The following is a 27709-nucleotide window of genomic DNA, read 5'->3' as shown; positions in this document are numbered from 1 at the left end:
GGCCAGGAGATGGCAAACACAGTTTAATTTAGATACATGCGAGCTGTGTTTTGGGATGATGAATCAGGGTAGACCTTGCACAGTGGCTGGTTGGTCCCTGGGGAGAGTTGTAGAACAGAGGAACCTAGGAATACAAGGACATGGCTCCCTGAAAGTAGAGTCACAGGGCCGGTGAAGGCTCTGGACTTCATCAATCAGGCCACTGAGTATAGATGTTGGGAATGTTGAATTTATTGAGACACAATGTGGAATAGTCTCCTTCAGACCTCCACCACCCAGCAATCCCCTGATTTAATCCTAGCCTAATTAATGTACCGACCGGTGGGCCTTTGGGCTGTGGGAGGACGTACAAACTCCTACAGGCAGCAGCGGGAATTGAACCCGCGTCGTCCGTACTGTAAAGCGTTGTGATTACGCTACCGTGGCCGCCCTGCTGTAGGAAAGACGCCATTGGGGTGGAGGACATTTACGAGGATGTTGCCGGGACTGGGTTGGGCGGGTTTCGATTCTTTGGAGCATAGGAGACTGTGGGGGGGGGGGGGGAACCTTATAGGTAGGTAGGGCAAACGTGCCCATTCCTTTCCTCAGGGTTACAGTGAGAGGGGGCAGATTTAACAGGAACCGGAGGGGTAAACTTGTTCACCCAGAGAGTGGTCGGTACATTGATCGAGCTACCAAAGGACGTGATTGAGACAGTACGTGAACAATATTTAAAAGGTGCTTGGACAGGTACAGCGACAGGAAAGGTCGGGAGGGACGTGGTCCACACGCTGAGAGGCGAAGTTTACTCGGCTAGGTCCGGGGGGCCCGTTTGCGTGTTGTGTGACTGGCTGTATCGGGACTGGCTGGTGTGGAGGGTGGTCCAACGCAACTCGAGATTCCCCTGCCTACTTACTGACTGGTTTGTGTGTGTGTGTGTGTGTGATCTCACGGGAGGAGTGTACGTGACACGCCCACGGAGAGACGGCGAGAGAGGGAGAGGCAGCGAGCAGCGAAACCGGACCTACCGAGAGCAGCAACCGACTCCGACACGGTCAAACAGCCCTCAGGTAAGGCGACGCGGCGTCTCAGTTCCTGCGGAGAGTGGAGAGGGAAGAGGGGGGAGACGGGAGAGAGGGGAGAGGGAAGAGGGGGGAGACGGGGGAGAGGGAAGAGGGGGGAGACGGGAGAGAGGGGAGAGGGAAGAGGGGGGAGACGGGGGAGAGGGAAGAGGGGGGAGACGAGGGAAGAGGGGGGAGACGGGAGGGGGAGACGGGAGGGGGAGAGGGGAGAGAGGGGAGGGGGAGAGGGAAGGGGGAGACAGGAGAGAGGGAAGAGGGGGGAGAGGGAAGAGGGGAGAGAAAGGGGGAGGGAAGAGAGAGAGGGGAGGGGGAGAGAGGGGGAGGGGAGAGGGGGAGAGAGTGAGGGAAGAGAGAGAGGGGAGGGGGGAGAGGGGGAAGGGGAGGGGAGGGGGAGAGAGGGGGAGGGAATGAGAGACAAATAGATAGGTCAGGGAAATCCTCGTCTTCTGACTCTGTCCTGAGAAAAGACGAGCAGGACTCCCCGGGTGGAGGAAGGAATATGCAATATTAATTTATACGGAGAAGTGAGTCATTCTAGAATCCCCAATTTACAAAGTCCTTTAAATATTCTGGCCCTACAGTACAGACTGCTGGTTCTTTTCACTGCCCATTTTGCCGCTGAGGCCCCCCCACCCACCATCCCAGGCGATGTCCATGGCTTCCTTCATCGTGTCAGTAGCGTCCTCCCGGACCAACTGCCCTTCAGGTGCTAGAGTCGAAACTTGTGCATACCGGATGCCTTCAAGCCAAACAAAACGCTGGAGTATTCTGCAGGTCGGGCAGCGTCTGCTGGGAGAGAAACCCAGGGACACGCTCTGCCCCATCAGACCCTTTCTCACTTCTCCAGTTCTGATGAAGGCTCCCAGACCTGAAACGTTGGCTCTGGGGTTCTCTACACAGATGCTGCCTGACCTGCCAAGTCTTATGATGTTCAGACTATTTAGCGATATTCCCACATTTCCTCTGAATTTCCAACAAGTTGTTTTCTGATCTGAGTGTGTTTAATAGGGAGAAGAATCTTTCAACATTTAAATTGGCCGCTTTCTCACCAAAAGTTCTCTCTCTAAGGCTTCCTGATGGTCCAAAACACGGCTGTTTACCCCTCTCCACAGATGCTGCCTGAGCTGCTGAGTTCCTCCAGCATTTCACGTGTGTTGCTCTGCATTTCCAGCTTCTGCAGAATCTCTCGTGTTTAGGATCTCTTTAAAATCGACCCCACCATCTCCTCAGAGGAGAAGGAGGTTGGATATGCTGGGCTCGTATCTGACCAGGTGTAGGGAGGATGTTTCTTGTGACCCCCAGGGCTCACGGTTGAAAAGTGAGGGCTACCCCATTTAAGTCGGAGTTGAGGTGATTTTATTTTCCTTCCCAAGGAGTGGGTGAGACGTTGGAATTCTCATCAAGGGCGTTGGGAGGAGAGGCTTGGTGTGGTTAATAAGGTGGAGATAAGGAAGTGTTGAAAGGTTAGTAGTGAAAGGCTGTAAGTTAGATTCAGATAACCACATTGTTCTATGTAGTGTTTAATGCAGAGCAAGTGATCGGAATTCAATCCTTGCCACTGTCTGTTGATAGGTTTTCCTCACGACAGAGTGGGTTTCCTCGCATTGTCCAAAGACATATAGGATAGCGTTAGTAAGTTGTGGGTAGGTTGCAGTGGCACTAGATGCTTGTGAGCCGCCCCCAGCACATCCTCGACTGGATGCAAAGGGACACATTTCACTGTGTGTTTCAATGTGACAAATAAAACTAGTCTTCCTCTTCAAATCATTGTCTTTAAATCTGCCGTGATTCTTCTTGATTGGGGCAGAATGGCCTCCTTCTGCTTCTAATTTGTACCCTTGCATCCAAACCTTGTCCCAGCAAAGCGAGGGGAAAGGAAACCCCAAAAAACTGGAGAAACTCAGCAGGTCAGGCAGCATGACGAGACATGACAGACAGACAAAGGGGGAGTGTGGGTAATGACAGAGGATGGAGGTGATGGGTGGATGAGGGAGTGTGGATAGTGAGAGAGGATGGAGGTGATGGGTGGATGAGGGAGTGTGGATAGTGACAGAGGATGGAGGTGATGTTGTGGCTGATAAAGGGCTGCAGACATGGGATTTGCAGATGGTGGGTGGGTGAGGTGTGTCGGAGTCCTCCTGCCTTTTGTCCTGTCCTGTCCTGGTCGTGCTCGGGGTGGGGGCTGCATCTGGCAACTCTCTCTGGTGGCCCAATCTAAGAAATGTCTTTGATGGCGAGCAGCTGATTTGGGGCACAGCAAGATCCTGGTTTGGGGGTGGGGGGGAGAGAATTAACCCCTCTGGGGAGGAGATCTCCACACGTTGAGTGAGAGGTCCTTTCAGGATGCTTTTAGTAGGACTGTGTCTCCACGCAGCGCAGTGTGTGGACTGAAGACTCCCCTCACCCCCAGGACGGGGGGTCTTCTGTGCAAGGTTTCTGTCAGTGGGGAGGGAGGGGCAATGAGGATGGAGGGGCAGAGAGGAGCGCTGAGGAGGGAGCGCCACACTGAGGGGTGTGGACGAGGAAGTGCAGTGGGAGGGGTGGTCACAGATTTAGGGCAATGTCTTTGCAGAGATCTTGGTGGGGGCACTTTCTTTGCCCCCCCCAAAACACACGCAGCAAGCAGACAATGCGTAAACCCTCCAGATATTCTACGCTGGAGATTCAGCAGCAGGGACTTTGCTGGCTCCCCGATACTCTCTTCATCTCCACTTCCTCCCTCCCCTACACTCCCGAGTTGATCAGGTCCTTCAGGCTGAGCCACGTTCCTGCCCCACTCAGGAATGCTGCTGGGTCTGTGTGCACAGGAGCACCCACCCCTTTCCGGCCAGCAGGGGGCCCTGTTGAGGCACAGCAAGATCCAGTCGGGGGATTGCAATTGTCCACGTGCCAGGGGTATATCAGGGGATGAACATCAGTAAGAGTGATCGGGGTTCAATTTCTGCCGCTGTTGGTAAGGTGCTGGGGTCTCCCTGAGAGGTGCCATAGTGGAGTTCCCTCCTCACTGCCCACCCCCCCCCGTGTGTCATTCCCTCAACCCCCCAGTGTGTCATTACCTCCCCCTCACACCCCCCCCCAGTGTGACATTACCTCCCCCTCAACCCCCCGGTGTGTCATTCCCTCACCCCTCCAGTGTGTCATTACCTCCCCCTCACTCCACAGTGTGACATTACCACCCCCCCAGTGTCATTCCCTCACCCCCCGTGTGTCATTACCTCCCCCTCACCCCCCCAGTGTGTCATTCCCTCACCCCCAGTGTGTCATTACCTCCCCTTCACCCCCCCAGTGTGTCATTACCTCCCCTTCACCCCCCCAGTGTGTCATTACCTCCCCCTCACCCCCCCAGTGTGACATTACCTCTCCCTCACCTCCCTCAGTGTGTCATTCCCTCACCCCCCCAGTGTGTCATTACCTCCTCCTCACCCCCCCCAGTGTGTCATTACCTCCTCCTCACCCCCTCCAGTGTGTCATTCCCCCCTCCTCACCCCCCCAGTGTGTCATTACCTCCTCGCCCTCCCCCACACTCTCCTCATCTCCCTGCTGGGTTCCAGGCCTCTTTCACAATAGCTAATTAACCCAGCAGCCCAGCCATTGTTGGAATATGGGAAGTTACCCACGGTTGAGGCTGATTTATACTTGTGCGTCAAATGTACGCCGTAGGTACGGCGTAGCTGCGAACCCTACGCTGTACTCTACGCAAACCCTACGCCGTAGCCTAACGTGCACCTCTCCCAAAATGTAACTACACGTCATGGCGACACAGACTGCAACAACTGTGATTGGTCCACTTGGTAGCATCGCATTTCCTCCTACGCTGCAATAGCTTGCCATTGGGCGACTGAAGGGCAGGGAAGGAACTCTGGCTGCTATGCTTTCCATAAAGCTTTACAAACCTCCGAAATTATGGAGGACCCTGTGCTTGATGCCAGTTTGTAGCTAGCTGCTACAGCCTGTTGACTTCCACCTGAAGCTAAAAGTCAAATGGTGGTTGCCAGTCTCTGGGTATACTGTGCGTACACTGATATTAATGGTTGGAGACGATGAACCAAATCGTCAAATCTACCTGCCGACATCCGAAAATATTTGAAATGTATTTCCTCGTCCATGTCTCTCAGTGGCCGGACAAGCACAGAAAATTCACCCTCCTTCAGTTTCAGTTGCCATTGTTTGAAGTTTGAGTTTCTTCGTGTTGAGTTTCAACACAAAGGAACTCAACACAGTGGCATAGAAACCCCACCTCCAGCTAGTGTTTTGGCGGGGAATTGCAGAGCGATGCAGACACACAGTCACACAAGTATTAATGCTCACAATGGCGTAGCCCACTTGCGTAATCTATGACGTAAGCTAGTACGCACAAGTATAAATCAGCCTTTAGGGTCAAAGCCGCTGAGCCGCGAGGACCCCACATTGACTGGGATGTGAACGAGACAGGAAGGTGACTCTCTGATTCGAGGTACACACTCACACTAGGTAAAACCCTCTCTGTTCTCCCCGCAGTCTCCCGGAAGGATGGTGCGCGTAAACGAGATTCTGAGTCAGATCGTTCAGGTGGATCGGGTAAGCTCCCCTCTCCTGGCCTCGCAGTGTTGGTTTCAAACGGTGCAGAACGCCGAAGAGTTGGTAAAAGGCTAGACATGTGACTACGGGGATGTTTGTGTGTTTCTCTGTTCCGTCTCTCTATCCAGAGGTCAGAGCTGTGAACTGTGTGAGAGTACGTCACTGAGTCGGAGGTGGTGTAGAGGAGAGGGTGCCAACCGTTTTTATGCCAAGTGCCAATACCATTAAACAAGGGTTCTGTGGACTACAGGTTGGGATCCCCTGGTGTAGAGGGAGCTTCACTCTGTGTCTGACCCCAGGAATGTGTAATGGGACAGTGTAGAGGGAGCTTCACTCTGTGTCTGACCCTCGGACTGTGTGATGGGACGGTGTAGAGGGAGTTTCACTCTGTGTCTGACCCCGGGAGTGTGTGATGGGACAGTGTGGAGGGAGCTTCACTCTGTGTCTGATCCCAGGAGTGTGTGATGGGACAGTGTGGAGGGAGCTTCACTCTGTGTCTGATCCCAGGAATGTGTGATGGGACAGTGTAGAGGGAGCTTCACTCTGTCTGACCCCGGGAGTGTGTGATGGGACAGTGTAGAGGGAGCTTCGCTCTGTGCCTGGCCCCAGGAGTGTGTGATGGGACAGTATAGAGAGTTTCGCTCTGTGCCTGGCCCCGGGAGTGTGTGATGGGACGGTGTAGAGGGAGTTTCACTCTGTGTGACTCCGGGAGTGTGTGATAGGACGGTGTAGATGGAGCTTCACTCTGTGTCTACCCCAAGAGTGTGTGATGGGACAGTGTAGAGGGAGCTTCGCTCTGTGCCTGGCCCCGGGAGTGTGTGATGGGACAGTGTAGAGGGAGTTTCACTCTGTCTGACCCCGGGAGTGTGTGATGGGACTGTGTGGAGGGAGCTTCACTCTGTGTCTGACCCCGGGAGTGTGTGATGGGATAGTGTAGAGGGAGTTTCACTCTGTGTCTGACCCCGGGAGTGTGTGATGGGACAGTGTAGGGGGAGCTTCACTCTGTGTCTGACCCTCGGACTGTGTGATGGGATGGTGTAGATTGAGATTCACTCTGTGTCTACCCCGGGAGTGTGTGATGGGACAGTGTAGAGGGAGCTTCGCTCTGTGCCTGGCCCCAGGAGTGTGTGATGGGACAGTGCAGAGGGAGCTTCGCTCTGTGTCTGACCCCGGGAGTGTGTGATGGGACAGTGTAGAGGGAGCTTCACTATGTGTGACCCCAGGAGTGTGTGATGGGACAGTGTAGAGGGAGTTTCACTCTGTGTGACCCCGGGAGTGTGTGATGGGACGGTGTGGAGGGAGTTTCACTCTGTCTGACCCCGGGAGTGTGTGATGGGACAGTGTAGAGGAAGCTTCGCTCTGTGTCTGACCCCGGGAGTGTGTGATGGGACAGTGTAGGGGGAGCTTCACTCTGTGTCTGACCCTCGGACTGTGTGATGGGATGGTGTAGATTGAGATTCACTCTGTGTCTACCCCGGGAGTGTGTGATGGGACAGTGTAGAGGGAGCTTCATTCTGTGCCTGACCCCAGAGTGTGTGTTGGGACAGTGTGGAGGGAGCTTCACTCTGTGTCTGACCCCAGGAGTGTGTGATGGGACGGTGTGGAGGGAGCTTCACTCTGTGTCTGACCCCGGAAGTGTGTGATGGGATGGTGTAGATGGAGCTTCACTCTGTGTCTACCCCAAGAGTGTGTGATGGGACAGTGTAGAGGGAGCTTCGCTCTGTGCCTGGCCCCGGGAGTGTGTGATGGGACAGTGTAGAGGGAGTTTCACTCTGTCTGACCCCGGGAGTGTGTGATGGGACTGTTTGGAGGGAGCTTCACTCTGTGTCTGACCCCGGGAGTGTGTGATGGGACGGTGTAGAGGGAGTTTCACTCTGTGTCTGACACTGGGTGTGTGTGGTGGGACAGTGTAGAGGGAGCTTCATTCTGTGTCTGACCCCGGGAGTGAGTGATGGGACGGTGTGGAGGGAGCTTCGCTCTGTGTCTGACCCCGGGAGTGTGTGATGGGATGGTGTAGATGGAGCTTCACTCTGTGTCTGACCCCGGGAGTGTGTGATGGGATAGTGTAGAGGGAGTTTCACTCTGTGTCTGACCCCGGGAGTGTGTGATGGGACAGTGTAGGGGGAGCTTCACTCTGTGTCTGACCCTCGGACTGTGTGATGGGATGGTGTAGATTGAGATTCACTCTGTGTCTACCCCGGGAGTGTGTGATGGGACAGTGTAGAGGGAGCTTCGCTCTGTGCCTGGCCCCAGGAGTGTGTGATGGGACAGTGCAGAGGGAGCTTCGCTCTGTGTCTGACCCCGGGAGTGTGTGATGGGACAGTGTAGAGGGAGCTTCACTATGTGTGACCCCAGGAGTGTGTGATGGGACAGTGTAGAGGGAGTTTCGCTCTGTGCCTGGCCCCGGGAGTGTGTGATGGGAAGGTGTGGAGGGAGCTTCGCTCTGTGCCTGCCCCAGGAGTGTGTGATGGGACGGTGTAGAGGGAGCTTCGCTCTGTGTCTGACCCTGGGAGTGAGTGATGGGACGGTGTGAAGGGAACTTCACTCTGTGTCTGACCCCGGGAGTGCATGATGGGATGGTGTAGAGGGAGCTTCGCTCTGGGCCTGGCCCCGGGAGTGTGTGATGGGATGGTGTAGAGGGAGCTTCACTCTATGTGACCCTGGGAGTGTGTGATGGGACAGTGTAGAGGGAGCTTCACTCTGTGTGACCCCGGGAGTGAGTGATGGGACAGTGTAGAGGGAGCTTTGCTCTGTGGCTGGCCCCGGGAGTGTGTGATGGGAAGGTGTGGATGGAGCTTCGCTCTGTGCCTGGCCCCGGGAGTGTGTGATGGGACGGTGTAGAGGGAGCTTCACTCTGTGTGACCCCGGGAGTGTGTGATGGGACAGTGTAGAGGGAGCTTCACTCTGTGTCTGACACTGGGAGTGTGTGATGGGACAGTGTAGAGGGAGCTTCACTCTGTATTTGACCCCGGGAGTGTGTGATGGGATGGTGTAGATGGAGCTTCACTCTGTGTTTGACCCCGGGAGTGTGTGATGGGATGGTGTAGATGGAGCTTCACTCTGTGTCTACCCCAAGAGTGTGTGATGGGACAGTGTAGAGGGAGCTTCGCTCTGTGCCTGACCCCGGGAGTGTGTGATGGGCCGGTGTAGAGGGAGCTTCGCTCTGTGCCTGGCCCCGGGAGTGTGTGATGGGACAGTGTAGAGGGAGCTTCGCTCTGTGTCTGACCCCGGGAGTCTGTGATGGGACAGTGTAGAGGGAGTTTCACTCTGTGTCTGACCCCGGGAGTGTGTGATGGGACAGTGTAGAGGGGGCTTCGCTCTGTGCCTGGCCCCGTGAGTGTGTGATGGGACGGTGTAGAGGGAGTTTCACTCTGTGTATCCCCGGGAGTGTGTGATGGGATGACTGTGTTCTGTTTGTTAAGTAATTTCCATGAGAGCCATTTTCACACTGTAAAAGAGAAACTCCCTAGTTCTCTCAGCCTTTCCTCAATGGACATGCTCTCCAATCCAGACAGTATCCTGGTAAATCTCCACTGCACCCTCTCCACAGCTTCCGCATCCTTCCTGTAATAATTCTCCCAGAACTGAACACAATACTCCGTGTGGTTGAACCAGGGTTTTGTCGAGCTGCAGCATTACCTTCCAACTCAATCCCCCAACCAGACTGTCACCCATTCTATAGAACTGTTAGTCTATATATAACCCCCCCCCCCCCACAATCCCTATAAAGCCCCAGACCCCTGGGTTAGATACCAACCCATAACACACTCCCTGGAGATCTATCATTCAATATATAAACCTCCTGAATCCCCTGATTAGATCCCAGCCTGTGACCGACTCTCAGGAATCTGCAGTTCTATATATAAAGCTCCTTAACCCTCTGATTAGATTCCAGCCTGTAACCCCCACTGGGGACTTGGGACTTGCATTCTACACGTGAATTCTGTCTCTGTGCTTGCTAATGTCCCTCCGGGTCTCACCAATGCTCACTGTTCCTCCTTTCCTTTGCAGCCAATGAACTGGGGAGGTCTGGCCACCCTGAAACCTTATGTCAACTTCTTCGCTGAAGACGATGCGAAGGCTCTGAAGCAGGCAATGGATGTGAAAGGTACTGATCACTCAGTCAACCCCCTCCTCCCTTCCCAGGAACCCTCCTCCCTTCCCTGGACCCTTTATCCCTTCCCTCTCTCCAGCAGGTCCTGGAACAGAGCAGCCGCTCGGTGTCGCCGCTCAGTGGTGGGGTGAAGAACTGTGCCCACTGCTCCTCCCCAGCTTCAGTTCAGGGAGGGAAAGGCATAGAAACACCTGCAGATGCTGCAGATCCGAAGTAAATTGCCACCACACCGTACTTCCTCCTCACTGCCCCTCCTGCAGCACAGCACTCCCTCATCGCCGCCCCTCCTTGCACATCCTCTGCTGATAACCCACCTCACTCTGCACTCTCTTTCCACCCCTCAGGAGTTGATGAAGCTACCATTGTCAAAATCCTCTCCAACCGCTCGTGGGACCAAAGGCAACTCATCATGAAAGCTTTCTATAAACAGTACAACATGGTGAGTCTGTGGAGCAGGGATTGGTGGCTACACTCACAGATGGGTGCACACTCGCATTCACACACACACAGATATGTCCACAGCCCCACACAGACATATGCACACCCACAGATGCAGACAACATATATACATACACCCACACACAACATACAGAACAAGACAGCACAGAAACAGGCTCTTTGGCCCATCTAGTCCATACCAATCTGCCTTGTCCCATCGACCTGCACCTGGACCATAGCCCTCCAAACCCTTCCCATCCATGTACCTACCCAAACTTCTTCTAAGTGTTGAAATCCAGGGAATGAAGTCCGACCCTATTCAAACTTTCCCTGTAATTCAGGTCCTCAAGTCCTTGTAAATTTTCTCTGCACTCTTTCAACCTTATTCACATCTTTCTTGAAGGTAAGTGACCAAAACTGTAAACAATACTCCAAGTTAGGCCTCACCAATGTCTTATACCAGCGGTCCCCAACCACCGGGCCGCGGACTGGTACCGGGCCGCAAAGCATGTGCTACCGGGCCGCGAGGGAACGATATGAGTCAGCTGCACCTTTCCTCATTCCCTGTCACGCCCACTGTTGAGCCATTACGCACGCAAGGTCATTATGCGTCCATGTCAGCGCAGGAAGGAGATGAACTCCTCGAGCTTGCAAATGACGACGGGCTGCAAAGTATGTTTGACATAACATCTCTGCCGGTATTCTGGATCAAAGTCAAGGCTAAATATCCTGAGATAGCCATGAAAGCACTGAAAACGTTGCTTCCATTTCTAACATATCTCTGCGATGAATGCAACGAAAACTAAATTGTGGAATAGACTGGACATAAAGAACCTCCTTCGAGTATCGCTGTCCCCCATCACCCCTCGATGGGACCGTCTTGTTGCAGGAAAACAAGCCCAGGGCTCCCAGTGATCCAGCGATATTGGTGCGTTGCAATGATATTATATGTTTATACGGGGAAAATATGCGCTGTGTGTTCAATATCCAAACATTACTTAAAATGTTGTGATGCTATTGACCTATATAACCATTATAACAATTACAGCATGGAAACAGGCCATCTCGGCCATTCTAGTCCGTGCCGAACGCTACCCTCACCTCGTCCCACCGACCTGCACTCAGCCCATAACCCTCCATTCTTTTCCTGTCCATATAGCTATCCAATTTAACTTCAAATGATAATATCGAACCTGCTTCTGCCACTTCTACTGGAAGTTCGTTCAACACTTACTTCAAGCTCCCCTGTCCTCCCCTGATAATTGACTTATCACTGTATTCATGCAAGGAAAATATGTGCTGTGTGTTTAATATTAAATTTGTTAGATAAACCCTTTTAGAAACAAAATTGAGTGTATTAGCCACTTATCACCTATATTCCGGTCGCGATTAACACCGCCCCCGCCCCCCCGAACAGAATCGCCAAAAACGATTTGTAGCAAAATAATCGGCACGTGCACGCATGCGCATTGGTGCCCGCGCAAGGCTTCATGGTCATTGTAGTCTTTCTGGGGGTAAACCCAACATATTTGACTGCTACTCTTGTCTGTTGGCAACCCTACCCACGCGCCCCCCCCCCCCGGGTCAGCTGGTCCGCAAGAATATTGTCAATATGAAACTGGTCCGCAGTGCAAAAAAGGTTGGGGACTCCTGTCTTATACAATTTCAACCGGACAGCCCAGCTCCTGTACTCATACAATGATTTATGAAGGCCAGTGTGCCAAAAGCTTTCTTTACGACCTTATCTACCCATGACACCACTTTCAAGGAATTATGGATCTGGATTCCTTTGTTCTACCACACTCCCCATTGCCCAACCGTTCACTGTGCAATCCTACTCTGGTTAGTCTTCCCAAAGTGCAACACCTCACACTCATCAGCATTAAATTCCATCTGCCATTTTTCAGACTTTTTCCAGCTGGTAGTCCCACCACACACAAAGCCATGCTGACTATTGCTAATCAGTTCCTGTCTATCCAAATACTCCTATATCCAGTCCCTTAGGATACCTTCCAATAACTTTCCCACTACTGATGTCAGACCCACCAGCCTATAATTCCCCGGTTTATTCTTGGAGCCTTTCTTAAACAACGGAACAGCATTAGCTATCCTCCAAACCTCCGGCACCTCACCTGTGGATAAGGATGTTTTAAATATCTCTGCTAAGGCCCCTGCAATTCCTGCACCGGTCTCCCACAGGGTCTGAGAGAACACTAAAACACTCACACAGGACACAGTGGCGGAGGTCGGGCTCGAACCTGGGTCTCAGGAGCTGTGAGTCAATGGTTAGAACAGGGATCCCTGGGCTCCCAGGCTGCTTGTAATCAGAGGATGATGGGGTAGGTGTGGTGGGCTGGAATTTGAGAAGGGTAAAGATCTGGGAGGGTTGAAGGTATAGGGAGCTATGTAAATGCGATTTACTAACAAGGGTGTGAATTTTAAAACCAATGCATTCAAAAGGGACTTGGATAGGCTCAGGACTAGGAAGGATTTCGATGGGATGTTCCTGGGTGGGTGGGTATCTTGGTCAGCTAAAGGCCTGTTTCCATGCTGAATGACTCCATGAGCCTGTGGCCTTGCTTAATTGGAGGACTGGGATGGAGAAAGTAGGGGACTTGGTAAGGAGGTATGTTCTGTGTCCTTCCTGCAGGACCTGGAGACCTCACTGAAGAAAAAGCTGTCTGGTAACCTCGAGAATGTTGTCGTCTGTCTGCTCAAGGCACCAGAGGACCGCGATGCACAGGGGCTTAAAGAAGCAATGAAGGTGAGCTGTGGCTGAGAAAGCTTCTCCTCCAGGAGCACCAGCTCTCTCACACACCCACTGTCTTCCGAACAGACCCTGGTTCTCTCTGCTCTTCCATTTGTCAAACTAATGGTGCCAACCATTTCTTCCCCCCCCTCCCCCTGCCCCGTCCTTCTTTCTCATTCCCCCTCCCCCACCCCTCCATATGAACAGGAGTTCTTTGTGTTGTCTGTGGGATGGGGCCGGTTCTTTCAATCGTTTTAATTTCCATCAACAGCGACACTACCATGTGCCCCCACCGTGTTGTGCACTTGGTCCGGAGGAACATTGTTCTGTTTGGCGGTTGAATGATGATAAACTGTGAACTGTGTGGTGTTAGGCTACATCAGCTCAGACTGACCTGTGTGCCATTTCTGGCAGGGCTTGGGGACGGACGAAGACACTCTGATCGAAATCCTCAGCATCCGGTCCAAAGGAGAACTGCAGCTGATCGTGGCAGCTTACCAGCGAGGTTTGTGCAGACGGGGAGGGGGGGACATGGACAGGTGAAAGAGTGACAGGGACAGGGCCGGGAGGGACAGACAGGGAGAGGGACGGGCCGGGAGGGACAGACGGGGAGAGGGACAGACCGGGCGGGACAGACGGGGAGAGGGACGGGACTGGGCGGGACAGACGGGGAGAGGGACGGGACTGGGTGGGACAGACGGGGAGAGGGGCAGGACCGGGCGGGACAGATGGGGAGAGGGGCGGGACCGGGCAGGACAGACGGGGAGAGGGATGGGACTGGGCGGGACAGACGGGGAGAGGGGTGGGACTGGGTGAGACAAACTGGGAGAGTACCTGGACCAGTTGGGACAGATGGGGAGAGGGGCGGGACCGGGCGGGACAGACTGGGAGAGGGACGGGCCGGGAGGGACAGACGGGGAGAGGGACGGGCTGGGAGGGACAGACGGGGAGAGGGACAGACCGGGTGGGACAGACGGGGAGAGGGACGGGACTGGGTGGGACAGACGGGGAGAGTACCTGGACCAGTTGGGACAGATGGGGAGAGGGGCGGGACCGGGCGGGACAGACTGGGAGAGGGACGGGCCGGGAGGGACAGACGGGGAGAGGGACGGGCCGGGAGGGACAGACGGGGAGAGGGACAGACCGGGTGGGACAGACGGGGAGAGGGACGGGACTGGGTGGGACAGACGGGGAGAGGGACGGGACCGGGAAGGACAGATGGGGAGAGGGGCGGGACCGGGAGGGACAGATGGGGAGAGGGGCGGGACCGGGTGGGACAGACGGGGAGAGGGGCAGGACCGGGCGGGACAGACGGGGAGAGGGGCGGGACCGGGCAGGACAGACGGGGAGAGGGATGGGACTGGGCGGGACAGACGGGGAGAGGGGTGGGACTGGGTGAGACAAACTGGGAGAGTACCTGGACCAGTTGGGACAGATGGGGAGAGGGACGGGATGGGGCGGGACAGACGGGAAGAGTGAGACAGGTGGAGAGATAGATAGTTTCATATTCCTGTTTAATATGACACACAAATCATCACTGGTGCAGCCAATTAGTTTTATAAATCACGTAATTAGTTAAATGGAGATCACCTGTGTGTAGTCAAGGTGTTTCTATTGACTGTCATAAAAATACAGCTGTAGCCTGAAGTCCATCTGCTGGTGAGTCAGTATCCTGGAAAAAACTACACCATGAAGACAAAAGAACACCCCAGGTAACTCTGCAAAAAGGTTATTGAAAAGCATAATTCAGGAGATGGATACAAGAAAATTTCCAAGTCGCTGAATATCCCTTGGAGTCAATCATCAAGAAATGGAAAGAATATGGCTGAGCTGTAAATCTGCCTAGAGCAGGCCATCCTCAGAAACTGAGTGGCCGTGCAAGAAGGGGACTAGTGAGGGAGGCCACTGAGAGACCTATGACAACTCTGGAGGAGTTACAAGCTTCAGTGGCTGAGATGGGAGAGACTGCACATACAACTGTTGCCCAGGTGCTTCTCCAGTCGCAGCTTTATGGGAGAGTGGCAAAGAGAAAGCCACTGTTGAAAAAAACTCTCATGAAATCTCAGCTAGAGTTTGTCAGAAGGGACGTGGGAGACTCTGAAGTCAGCTGGAAGAAGGTTCTATGGTCTGATGAAACCAAAATTGAGCTTTTTGGCCATCAGACTAAACACTATGTTTGGTGTAAGCCAAACACCACACAACATCAAATACACATCAACCCTACTGTGAAGCATGGTGGTGGCTGTATCATGCTGTGGGGATGCTTCACTGCAGCAGGCCCTGGAAGGCTTGTGAAGGTAGAGGGTAAAATGAATGCAGCAAAATACAGGGAAATCCTGGAGGAAAATCTGATGCAGTCTGCAAGAGAACTGTGACTTGGGAGAAGATTTGTTTTCCAGCAACACAATGTCCCCAAGCATAAAGTCAAAGCTACACAGGAATGCTTAAAAACAACAAAGTTAATGTCCTGGAGTGGCCAAGTCAGAGTCCAGATCTCAATCCAATTGAGAATTTGTGGCTGGACTTGAAAAGGGCTGTTCACTCACAATCCCCATGCAATCTGACAGAGCTTGAGCAGTTTTGTAAAGAAGAATGGGGAAAAATTGCAGTGTCCAGATGTGCAAAGCTGATAGAGACCTATCCACACAGACTCAAAGCTGTAATTGCTGCTAAAGATACACCTGCTAAATACTGACTTGTAGGGGGTGAATACTTACGCAATTTTGTGCTTTATATTTGTAATTAATTTAGATCACTTTGTAAAGATTTGTTTTCACTTTGACACAAAAGAGTCTCTTCCTGTTGATCAGTGACAAAACAAGCCAAATTAAATCCACTATGATTTAGTGTTGTAAAACATGAAAACTTAAAGGGGGGGGGGTGAATAATTTTGATAGGCACTGTATATCTGTTTGGATGATGCACAGAATGAAATATTTTCATTGGATCTTGGTACCTTTGACAACGACACCTACCAATATCTTTAAGTCCATGTTGAAGTCCCCCAAAGTAGGACTGAGGTTTGAAGCTCTTTCCCTGGGCTGTGGCACCAGTAACATAATCACAGGTTGATTGATTCATGCAGACTATCAGAAGACCCTGGAACAGGACATCAAGGGTGATGTGAAGGGGAAGTTCCAGGCCCTGCTCCTCAACCTGTTGAAGGTAAGTCTTGGGCCTGTGGATGACTGTGTGACCCTGGACTGTGTTGGTCGTTGATGCAAACAGCACATTGCACTGTATGTTACCATGTGCACGTGACTAATGAAGCTGATATTTACCCAGTGTCCCCCCCATGCTCCAACCCCCCAGTTGTCCCAATTCCTCGCCAGATCCCCAGTGCTCCGAGCCTATGGCTCCCTGATCCCGAACTCCGGAATTCCTCTCCCCTTTCCCCTCTATCAAGCTTCGGGTTTTCATGGTGGGGCCAAGTTATTTAACTCTGGCCGTTTGTGGGGATATTTCAGTAAGAGGGCTGTGTGAATTGGGGAGTCGTTGTTTTGGGGGAATGCTACCTTTATGGCATAACAGTTCTTTCTCAGCAGAAACAGGCCATTAATTCAGACGTCTGTTTCTGCCTCTTCTTCATCGCCATTCTCCTGCCTTCTCCCTGTAACTTTTACTAAGTTACTAATCAAGAACCTATCAACCTCCACTTTAAGCAACACACATCAAAGTTGTTGGTGAACACAGCAGGCCAGGCAGCATCTCTAGGAAAAGGTACAGTTGACGTAAACCTCCACTTTAAACATACTCAATGGCTTGGCCTCCACAGCCGCCTGTGGCATTGAAATCCCCAGATTCACCACTCTCTGGCTAAAGAAATTCCTCCTCATCTCTGTTCTAAAGGGACATCCCTCGATTCTGAGCTGTGCCCTCTGGTCCTAGACTTCCCCCACTACAGGAAGCATCTTCTCCATGATGAAATATGCCAAATCCAGAGTGGTTCTATCAAGGACCATTCCATCAAGACTGATTTATTATCCCTCTCAACCCTATTCACCTGTCCTCTCTTGTAACCCCTGATGCCTAGACCAGTCAAGAATCTATCAACCTCACGGTCAGCACAACACTTTACAGTACAGGCAACCCAGGTTCAATTCCCCCTGCTGCCTGTAAGGAGATTGTATGTTCTCCCGGTGACCGCGTGGGTTTCCTGCGGGAGCTCCAGTGACTCCCACAGTGCAAAGATGCACTGGTTGGTGGGCTAATCGGTCATTGTAAATTGTCCCGTGATTAGGCTAGGGTTAAATCAGGGGATGCTGGGTGGTGCAGCTCAAAGGGCTGGAAGGGCCTACCTACTTTGTTTCTCAATAAATTAAAAATAAAATACACCCAATGTCTTCACTGTGGAAGACACTAGCAGTATGCCAGAAGTTCAAGAGTGTCAGGGGGCAGAAGTGAGTGTCATTGCTATTACTAAGGAGAAAGTGCTTGGGAAACTGGAAGGTCTGAAGTTGGATAAGTCACCTGGAACAGATGGACTACACCCCAGGGTTCTGAAAGAGGTGGCAGAAGAGATTGTGGAGGTATTAGTAAGGATCTTTCAAGAATCACTAGATTCTGGAATGGTTCCAGAAGACTGGAAAATTGCAAATGTCACTCTATTCTTCAAGAAGGGAGAGAAGCAGAAGAAAGGAAACTACAGGCCAGTTAGTCTGACCTCAGTGGGAGGGAAGATGTGGAAACCGATTATTAAGAATGAGGTCTCAGGGTACTTGGAGGCTGTAGTCAGCATAGTTTCCTCAAGGGAAAATCATGCCTGACAATCTGTTGGAACTCTTTGAGGAAATAACAAGCAGAATAGACAAAGGAGAATCAGTTACTGGTTCTTCTTTCAGTTAGTCCTGACGAAGGGTCTCGGCCCGAAACGTTGACTGTACTTCTTCCTAGAGATGCTGTCTGGCCTGCTGCGTTCCACCAGCATTTTGTGTGTGTCAGTTGATGTGTACTTGGATTTTCAGAAGACCTTTGACAAGGCGCCACACATGAGGCTTCTTAACAAACTGAGGTGCAAAGGGACAACTGCAATGTTAACATTCATTTTGAGAGGACTAGAATATAAAAGCAAGGATGTAATGTTGAGGCTTTATAAGGCACTGGTGAGGCCTTACTTGGAATACTATGAGCAATTTTGGGCCCCCTGTTAAAGGATGTGCTGACACTGGAAATGGTTCAAAGGAGGTTCACAAAAATGATCCTGGGATTGAAAGTGAGTCTTATGAAGAGTATTTGATGGCTCTGGACCTGTACTCACTGGAATTTAGAATGAGGGGTGACCTCTTTGAAACCAATCGAATATTGAAAGGCCTCGAAAGAGTGGATGTAGAGAAGATGTTTCCTACTTCCGCTGAGTCTAGGACCAGAGGACACAGCCTCAGAATAGAGGGGTGTCCTTTTAGAATGGAGATGAGGAGGAATTTCTGTAGCCAGAGGGTGGTGAATCTGTGGAATTCTTTATGTATATTTAAGGTAGAGGTTGTTATATTCTTGATGGTCAGGGCATGAGCGGATACGGGGAAAGCAGGATACCGGAGCCGAGAGGAAAATGGCTCAGGCTGATGAAATGGTGGAGCAGACGCCATGGGAAAAATAGCCCAATTCTGCTCCTATATCTTCCAGTCTGATTTGTCTTGCCCTCCAGCGCTGCCAGTGGCAATGAATTCCACATATTCACTACTCTCTGGCTAAAGAATTTCCTCCCCATCTCTGTTCTAAATGGAAGTCCTTCTGTTCTGAGGCTGTGCCCTCTGGTCCTGGACTTGCCCACTCTCGGAAACATCCGCTGTCTAGGTCTTTCAGTATTCGATAGGTTTCAGTGAGATTACACCCCCCACCCACCAATCTTCTAAACTCCAGCGAGTTCAGGCCCAGAGTCATCAATGCGCCCCAAACGTTAACCCTTTCATTCCCAGGGTCATTCTCATGAACCTCCTCTGGACCCTCTCCAATGCCAGCACATCTTTTCTTAGGTACAGTGTCCAGATAGTCCCTTCTCTCACCTGCTGTTCACCCCATCCTTAAACCCTTCCCTTACTCGCACACTCACTCAGACACAGATGGCGTCAGAGGTCGGGCTCAAACCCATTTACCCATTGCGCCACTGTGCAGACCGGCTGGGGATGAGTCCAGGGTGTTTAGGTCTGAGATTTCGGCAAGGTGACAGGATGTCCATTGGTACTAACCGGTCTTATTGTCCTGTTCCAGGGGCAGAGGGAAGACAACTCCAACATCATCAACCACGAATTGATCGAAGAGGACGCCAGGGTAAGGGGGGGGGGTGCGTTACGGAGCGGAAACTACATTCTTGTTTGCCACATTTTGCAGTGAGCAGGGAGCAGACGTAAAATAACCCTGGTCCACTATTGAGCTGGTGAGGGGATGGGAATGTTTGCAGTTTAGCCCCCCCCCCCCCCCGGGCAAAGTATCCTGGAACAGAGATCTGTCCCTCATTGGATCTTGCTGTGCACTCACAGCCTGCTATGAAGACCAGACTGCAGGAGCATCCACGCTGGGAGAGGAACCTGGCAGATGGTTTGGGAGGGTGCTAGAGAAAGGGAGCGCTGATGTTTTGCTGGACAGGAGGGTATTGGGGATGATGGCCGGGGTATTTTGAGACTCCTGACTCCTTGTTCTACCCCCCATCCAAGGCCCTGCATACGATCACCATCCAGAAGAAGCCTGATTTCAATGGCTGGATCCCCATCCTCACCGAGAGAAGCCAAAAACATCTGAACCGAGGTACCCTGGCCCTTCCTCCTTTGGGTGGTGAGGAGGGAGTGCTGCTCTGCGGGAGGGGCGGCGAGGAGAGAAGGTTATGCTGCGGGAGGGGTGGTGAAGAGTGATAGGGTGATACCCAATCACTTCTGGCCAATTGTCTGCGAATTACAGTCATTGCTTAATAGGTGGTTGCATAGACATGATGGTCTGAATGGCCTGATGTAACTCTCTAAGACAATCCCTTCGCGGGTTAGCAACTTGGAGATATTGATTAAGGGTTGGAGCAGGAGAGATGTTGAGAGGAGACTGTGTGTGTGTGTGGGGGGGGGGGGAGGTTCAGCACCACAGAACTCAGCAGGGTTGAGGGTACCAGTGACAGATCACACCAACTGTGGGGAAGTGTGAACTGAGAATATCTCCGGTCACGGCAGGGCAGGGCAGCACAGGGGTAGAGCCACTTCCTCAGCTCCTGAGATCCCCAACTTTGGTGCTGGAATTCAAGCGGGAGAAACATTGTGAGTTGGTGCATACCAAGTGAATCCCCACATTGAACATCTCTTTCCTGTTTCCGCTCAACGGATGATAGCTTTTACAACTTTATGAGCGAGGAGAGCCATTTTGCTTGAATGGAAGGATTTTAATCCACCTACTGTTTTTTATTGGCTTTCCTCCATTATGTTGTTGTTGAGCACATGGCCAAGTGGTTAAGGCGTTCATCTAGTGATCTGAAGGACGCTAGTTCGAGCCTAAGCTGTGGCAGCGTGTTTGTGTCCTTGAGCAAGGCACTTAACCACACATTGCTCTAGTGTCTGTGCGAGGAGTGGCGCCCCACACAGACTTCCAATCTGTGCCTTGTAAGGCATGAAAATGCCCGATGCAGGCCTCTCATGGTCTGAGTCGACGTTCCCCCCCTCCATTATGTCCTGTCTAAGTTTAGAGAAAATAATAAGTCGGACATTTGATACATCCTTTAAATTTGAAGAAACCTGGTAACTTTTTTATTCAATATTTTCATATGGTTTGATTTATTTCCCTTCCAGTTACTTTCTCGAAACTTTGGATTTGATCAGAAAGTTTTTCTTTTTTTTTTGCTTTTACTCTCAGTATGGGCTGCCCAGTCCCCTTTTTTCCCTTTTTTTTTTACTTTTTATTTTTGTTTATAGAGAATAGTAGGGTTTTTTTTAATATATATAAAAAACTATAAAAGTTTCTTTCTTTTTTTTTCTTTTTATGAAATGATAAGAGAATTGATTATCTTATTTTTATTATAGATTATTAGATTAATACTATATATGATCTTGATAATGTTTATTTTACCTCATATGTATTGTTATCGATATGGATATCTGAGATAATTCTCCTCTTATTTGTATATATGTACTTTTTAAAAAATTAATAAAAATATTGATTAAGAAAAGAAGAAAGAATATCTCTAGAGAAACAGCAGGACAAAGTCAGGGCTGAAGGGTTCCGAAAAGATCCACAGGGATATTGCTAGGACTTGGAGGCTTTGAGTTATCAGAGTGACTGGATAGGCTGGGATGGTTTTCCCTGGAGTGGGGGAGGCTGAGGTCCTGGGCAGACTGAGCTCATCAGCTGTCAGCAGCTCATCTAGCAGCAGGAAAACTCTGATCTCAAACCTCCACCGCCTTGTGGCTCCACCCACTCATGGGGGAGGCTTCGGCAGTAAACCCTGAGGGAAAATCTGGAGCTGGAGCCCGTAAGGCGATCCTACATTGAATTCAACGCTGACTGGCACCTCCTGTGACGTCGCTGGTACCAAACTGTATCGGTCTCTGCCGTTCATCAGCTGCCCGGAGAGGGGGAGCCTGTTGCATGGACAGCAGCTTGCTCTCCATATTGTACTATCCTGCCTCGCACTTCAACACTGGCAGCTAGAATGCAATATCAATCGTCAACCCTGACCAACAGAGGCCACCAAGGAGGTTGAGGGTGGTGTGACGGAGATTTATAAAATCATGAGGGACATAGGGTGGATAGTGACATTTTTTTATTTGGGTGGGGGGGGGTCTAAAACCAGAGGGGATGGGTTAAAGGTTAGAGGGAAAAGCTTTAAAGGGAGGGAGCTTATCCCCCACACATGGTGGTATGTATGCGCAAGGAGCAGCCAGAGGAAGTGTTCGAGGTATTTATCATCTTTAGACAGGTAAATGGATAGGAAAAGCTTGTAGGGAGATGAGCCAAATGTGGTTAGGCACAGATGGACACCTCGGCTGGCATGGACCAGTTGACCCCAGGGTTCTGTTTCTGCACCGTAAGACCCCATAAATCACGTGGTTTTGCTTGGCTGACCCCTGATCTGTGCTCCTCCGCCCCGTGATGCCGTCAGACATCGAGGGGCCGAGAGAAACGGAGTGACAATTACCAGACAAGTTCTGGGGCCCCGGCAGCCAGCGGTGTCTTGTGTGGTAGATGTTGACCCTCTTCCCTCTGTGTTCCTTGCAGTGTTTAAACTCTACAAAGTCTACAGCTCCCAGGACATCACAGAAACGATCAAAAAGCAGATGAAGGGCGATGACGAGAAGGGATTCCTCGCTCTAGGTGAGGCCGCCTTTGTCGTTTGGCTCAGCACCACTTGTGAAACCTCTTGTTTTCCGAATCTGGTACCAACTTGAAAAATGACATTGACTGCATTTCTTTTCCCTCTTACCTGTAGTAGCGTGGTTCTCTTTATTCTGTCATCTACGTTTTGTAAATTCCTGAACCTCAGAATCAGAAACATGTTTAGTATCACCAGTGTACGTCGTGAAATTTGTTACCTTTGCAGCAGCCGTACAACGTAATACGTGATGAAGATAGAAAAACAGGGATTACACAAAGTATATATGTACATTAAATAGTTAAATAAGTAGTGCAAAAATAGAGATAATATTCATTAAAAAAGTGAGGTAGTGTTCAATGTCCATTTAGGAATTGGATAGCAGAGGGGAAGAAGTTGTTCCTGAATCATTGAGTGTGTGCCTTCAGGCTCCTGTACCTCCACTGATGGTAGCAATGAGAAGAGGGCATGTCCTGGGTGGTGGGGATTCTCAATGATGGACATCGCTCCTTGAAGATATCTTGGATCCTACGGAGGCTAGTACAATGATGGTGCTGAAAATCATTTACAACTTTCTCCAGCTTACTTCAATCCTGTGCATTTGAACTATACCTAGCCACACAGTCATGGGTGTTGAGAGAGTGGAGCAGTCCCTGAGGTTGATTAACAGCACTGATTGTGGTCTTCCAGTTAGGAAGTCGAGGATCCAGTTGCAGAGGGAGGTACAGAGGCCCAGGTTCTGTAGCTTTTCGATCAGCGCTGTGGGAGTGATGGTGTTAAATCATCCCTTCCCCTTGGCAGCACTTTACAGCCCCAGCTCTAAGATCAGGGTTCATTTCCTGCCGCTGTCTGTAAGGAGTTTCTACGCTCTCCCTGTGACTGCGTGGGTTTCCTCCGGGTGCTGTGGTTTTCCCCCACCTTCCACTGACGTATTCCATTTCCTTCTCCTCCCACTCTCTGACTGAGAATCATCTCCCAGTGTCCCACCATCTCCTGAGGCTTGTCTGGCCAGGCAAGTTTGACACAGCAGTCATCCTAGCTGCCGTCTGATCCACCACCTCCCCACGCCATCCCAAAAACGAAACCTTCCGAATCTTCTCCCGGGTTCCTGGTCACACTCAGCAAACTTCCCCTCCGCCGACAGATTTTGGAACTGCCCACGAACACAGCCTGACTATCTTAGCTCTACTTATTTATTTATATATTTATATTTCTTATTGTAATTTTAGTTTTTTTTTATAGATTGCACATAATAATTTGATGTTCAGCCTGATTCTCATTCTGACAAATGGCCAGCTCCATGGGGAGGCTGGAGTTTAGTAGAGGCCTTTCCCTTCATGTCACACGCCCCGGGTCTCCCCCATCCAGGGAGGCAGTGGTGGGCACCCACTCGTGGATCAGACGTGTCTGAGGTTATAGGGTTTGCAGGCCATTCTGCCCCTTGGGGATGATTTTTCATTCTGATTCTATCCCACCGGTGCTTCCAGAATGGCCACAATCCATCGTGTCCTCTTTCTGAGGCTGACTCCTGGTTAGAGTCGCCCCCAACATACTCAGCAGAGTTCAGCAAAGTTCAGAACATCCTTTAGAGAGCTGGAGTTGGGGACGGGGATTGCAACGTTAGGACTAACTCCCTCTCACTTTCTTGCCTCCCTCACATAGTGCACAGCATCCAGGACACCCCCGAGTACCTTGCTGACAGATTGCACCAATGTATGAAGGTGAGAAAAATCAGCTCCTCCGTAATGGTTGTCCATGGGCTCTGCCAGAAGGTGCAGGGAGCTTCACTGTGCTGGAACGTGGGAGTGTGTGATGAGACAGTGTAGGGGGAGCTTCACTCTGTGTCTGACCCTGGGAGTGTGTGATGGGACAGTGTGGAGGGAGCTTCACTCTGTGTCTGACCCCGGGAGTGTGTGATGGGACGGTGTAGGGGGAGCTTCACTCTGTGCCTGACTCCAGGAGTGTGTGGAGTGAAAGTGAAGAGATATTCTGTATCTGACCCCGGGATTGTGTGTTGGGACGGTGTAGAGAGACTCTGTGTCTGACTCTGGAGTGTGTGATGAGACAGTTTGGAGAAACTCTCACTGCAATGGAATAAAGGGAATTACAGAGGCATGAGAGAAGAGCTTGCCCAGGTGGAATGGAGGAGGTCCTGCAGGGATGACAGCAGAATAGAAGTGGCTGAAGTTTCTGGGAATAGGTCACAAGGCGCAGTATAGATATGTCCCACAGAAGAAGATGTTCTCAACCTGCAGGGCTAGGGGACTGTGGCTGACAAGCTGGTTAAGGACTACATAAGAGCCAAGGAATGGACATGTAAGGTAGCAAAAGTAAGTGGGAAGCTGGATGATTGGGAATCTTTTAAAATACAATAAAAGGCAACTAAAAGTGTTATGAGAAGGGAAAAGATGAAATGTGAGGGCAAACTAGCCAATAATATAAAGCAGGATACCAAAAGGTTTTTCCAGTTCTACAAGGAATAAAAGGGAAGTGAGAGTTGATGTTGGACCACTGGGAGATGATGTTGGTGTGATAGTAAAGGGGAACAAAGAAATGTCAGATGAACTTAAGTACTTTGCTTCAGTCTTTACTGTGGAAGACACTAGCTGTATGCTGAAGGTCCGTGAGTCTCAGGGACAGGAGAGAGTGCCATTGCTATTCAAAGGAAAATGTGCTAGGCAAACTGAAAGGTCTTAAGGTAGATAGGTCACCTGGACTGGATGGACTACATCCCAGAGTCCTGAAAGACATGGTTGAAGAGGTAACAGATGTATTGGTCATGATCTTTCAAGAATCACTTGATTCTGGCATAGTCCCAGAAGGCTGGAAAATTGCACTCTTTAAGAAGGGAGGAAGGCAAAAGGGAGGAAGTTGTAGACCAGTTAGCCTAACCTCTGTGGTTGGGAAAGTGTTGGAGTCCATTATTAAGGATGAGGTTTTGGGGTATTTTGAGACTAATGATAAAATAAGTCAAAGTCAGCATGGTTTCTGTAAAGGGAAATCTAGCCTGACAAATCTGATGGAAATCTTCGAGGAACTAACAAGCAGGGTGAACAAAGAAGAGGCAGTGGACGTCATTTACTAAGATTTTCAGAAGGCACTTGCTAAGACGCCTCACATGAGACTGCTTAACAAGATAAAATCCTGTGGCGTTACGTGAAAGATACTGGCATGGATAGAGGAATAGCTGACAGGCAGGAGGCAACGGGTGGGAATAAAAGGGGCCTTTTCTGGTTGGCTACCAGTGACTAGTGCTGTTCCTCAGGGGTTGGTATTGGGACCACTACTTTGTACATTGTTTGTCAATGATTTGGATAATGGAATTGATGACTTTGTGGCAAAGTTTGTGGATGATACAAAGATAGGTGGGGGGTAGGTGGTGCTGATGAAGCAATGCGATTGCAGCAGGACTTAGACATATTGGAAGAATGGGCAGAAAAGTGGCAGATGGATTACAGTGTTGGGAAATGTATGATAATGCATTTTGGTAAAGGGAACAATAGTGCGGACTATTATCTAAATGGGGAAAAGGTTCAAACATCAGCGGTGCAGAGGGACTTAGGAGTCCTTGTGCAATACTCCCAGAAAGTTAATTTACAGGTTGAGTCTGTGGTAAAGAAGGCAAATGCAATGTTGGCATTCATTTCAAGAGGAATAGAATATAAAAACAAGGAGATAATGCTGAGCCTTTATAAGACACTAGTCAGGCCTCACTTGGAGTATTGTCAACAGTATTACAGAAAGGATGTATTGTCATTGGAGAGAGTGCAGAGGAGCTCATGAGGATGATTCCGGGGATGAAGGGGTTAATACGTGAGGAGTGTTTGACAGCTTTGGACCTGTACTTGAATTTAGAAGAATACATGGGGATCTCATTGACACATCCGAATGTTGAAAGGATGTTGTAAGGTGGATGTGGACAGGATATTTCCTCTGGTGGGGGTGTCCAAAACTAGAGGGGACAGCCTCAGAATTGAGGGGCGACCCTTTAGAACAGAAGTTAGGAGGAATTTTTTTTAGCCAGAGAGTGGTGAATCTGTGGAATGCTCTGCCACAGACAGCGGTGGAAACCAAGTCCATGGGTATACCCAAAGCAGAAGTTGACAGATTCCTGATTGCTTGGGGCTTCGAGGGATCTGGTGAGAGGGCTGGTGAGTGGGATCCGGAATCTGTCTGACCCACTCTGTGTATGGAATATATTTGCAGTCATTTGGGACCAAGGATGGACCCCTGATCCGGCTGCTTGTGTCCCGTTGTGAGAATGATCTCCTCAGTATACGAGCTGAGTACAGGAAGAAATACGGGAAATCACTGTACACAACAATCCAGGTAATCAGCGGCATGGCCGGCCTCACATAATGAGTCGGCACCCCCATCTTCTGCCCTCCTCACAACCTCCCAGAGCATAAACCTCCCTCCTCACCCCCTCCCGCGGCGTAAACCTCCCTCCTCACCCCCTCCCGCGGCGTAAACCTCCCTCCTCACCCCCTCCCGCGGTGTAACACTGTCTCCTCAACCTCCCCCCCCCCCCCCCCAATCTCTGGCCCACAACCCAGTGTTTGCTACTCCCCCCACCCGAGTGGGGAGATGTCATGATGTTGGACTCTCTGGGTGGGGCTGTGGACTCTGTGCTGACAGCTCTCTCTCCACAGGGCGACACGAAGGGCGATTACCGGACGGCTCTGCTGAGTCTATGCGGCGGAGAGGACCTGTAGGTGCGTTGTCCTGTCCCCAGGATGGGCGTCTCCTGGGTCCGGCCTTGCCTCTGACACAAGCCACGGGAAGTAAATGAACAGGCTGGGTATAGACAGATGGACATACTTGCCCCACGGACACGAGTGGAAGTTTAAACTGGCAGCAGACACAGAGAAAACCACTGGAACATAATACATACATACAGATTCATGTATGTCACACACATATACACAGGCACAGGTGCACAAACACGTGGGCCTCTGCTGCTACACGTGCATGCGCGTGCTCACACACACTCCCACTCTTGCAAAGAGAAGTATTCACACACGTGACTCCACCTCCCCCTTCCCATGCCGGATCTTTTGGGAATGTCCCAGTCCTTGAGACGGGATTTGCTGTGACCAGATCCTGAGACAATTTCCACTAGAAATGTCAATAAAACAATGACTGCTTTCAAAAATCTTCAGATGTGTGCCGAGCGTTCTTCACCAGCACCGAACCAGCTCTTCAAATCTCCCCAGCCTACTCAGTGACCTGGCCCTTCACCCCTCACTGCTTCCAGGAGGCAGACCTTAGCCCCCAGAAACCCCTCAAGCAGTTCAGTGTAAACACAGAGCTGACCCCAGATCCCTAGGCTCCACGCCTTTGAAACTCTACCATATGTAGCCGTTCCTTCATAGCAACACACACAAAATGCTGGAGGACCTCGGCATATATGGAGGAGATGCTTTGGTCAGAGACACTTCATTAGGACTAGGGAAGATAAGGAAAGGAGCTGTTCCTTATCCCAAATCATGGCAGAACCTTCTGTGGAA

The 27709-nt window shown here is 50.8% G+C and overlaps 1 protein-coding gene across 1 annotated transcript; it reads left to right on the top strand.

The window, feature by feature from the left end:
• Nucleotides 1-567: 567 nt before the first annotated feature.
• Nucleotides 568-27354, top strand: LOC140212398 (annexin A2-like). The gene is made up of 13 exons (XM_072283148.1): nucleotides 568-1049; nucleotides 5559-5618; nucleotides 9630-9726; nucleotides 10077-10171; nucleotides 12821-12934; nucleotides 13334-13424; nucleotides 16005-16084; nucleotides 19127-19186; nucleotides 19570-19660; nucleotides 22106-22201; nucleotides 23862-23920; nucleotides 26406-26528; nucleotides 26852-27354. The coding sequence occupies exons 2-13, from the start codon at nucleotides 5571-5573 to the stop codon at nucleotides 26912-26914; spliced, it is 1017 nt and encodes a 338-aa protein (XP_072139249.1). The 5' UTR covers nucleotides 568-1049; nucleotides 5559-5570; the 3' UTR covers nucleotides 26915-27354.
• Nucleotides 27355-27709: the final 355 nt, after the last annotated feature.

The sequence above is a fragment of the Mobula birostris genome, chromosome 2 (genome assembly GCF_030028105.1).
Source record: "Mobula birostris isolate sMobBir1 chromosome 2, sMobBir1.hap1, whole genome shotgun sequence".
Classification (NCBI taxonomy): domain Eukaryota; kingdom Metazoa; phylum Chordata; class Chondrichthyes; order Myliobatiformes; family Myliobatidae; genus Mobula; species Mobula birostris.
The sequence above is the reverse complement of the archived record's forward strand: the minus strand, read 5'-3'. Positions and strand labels throughout refer to the sequence as shown.

Bases quoted from the DNA above. Each gene is read 5' to 3' on its own strand.
- LOC140212398 (XM_072283148.1), top strand. From the start codon at position 5,571: ATGGTGCGCGTAAACGAGATTCTGAGTCAGATCGTTCAGGTGGATCGG. The intron at 19,661-22,105 runs GTACCCTGGCCC...TGTTCCTTGCAG, and splicing joins CCAAAAACATCTGAACCGAG to TGTTTAAACTCTACAAAGTC. The intron at 26,529-26,851 runs GTAATCAGCGGC...CTCTCTCCACAG, and splicing joins CACTGTACACAACAATCCAG to GGCGACACGAAGGGCGATTA.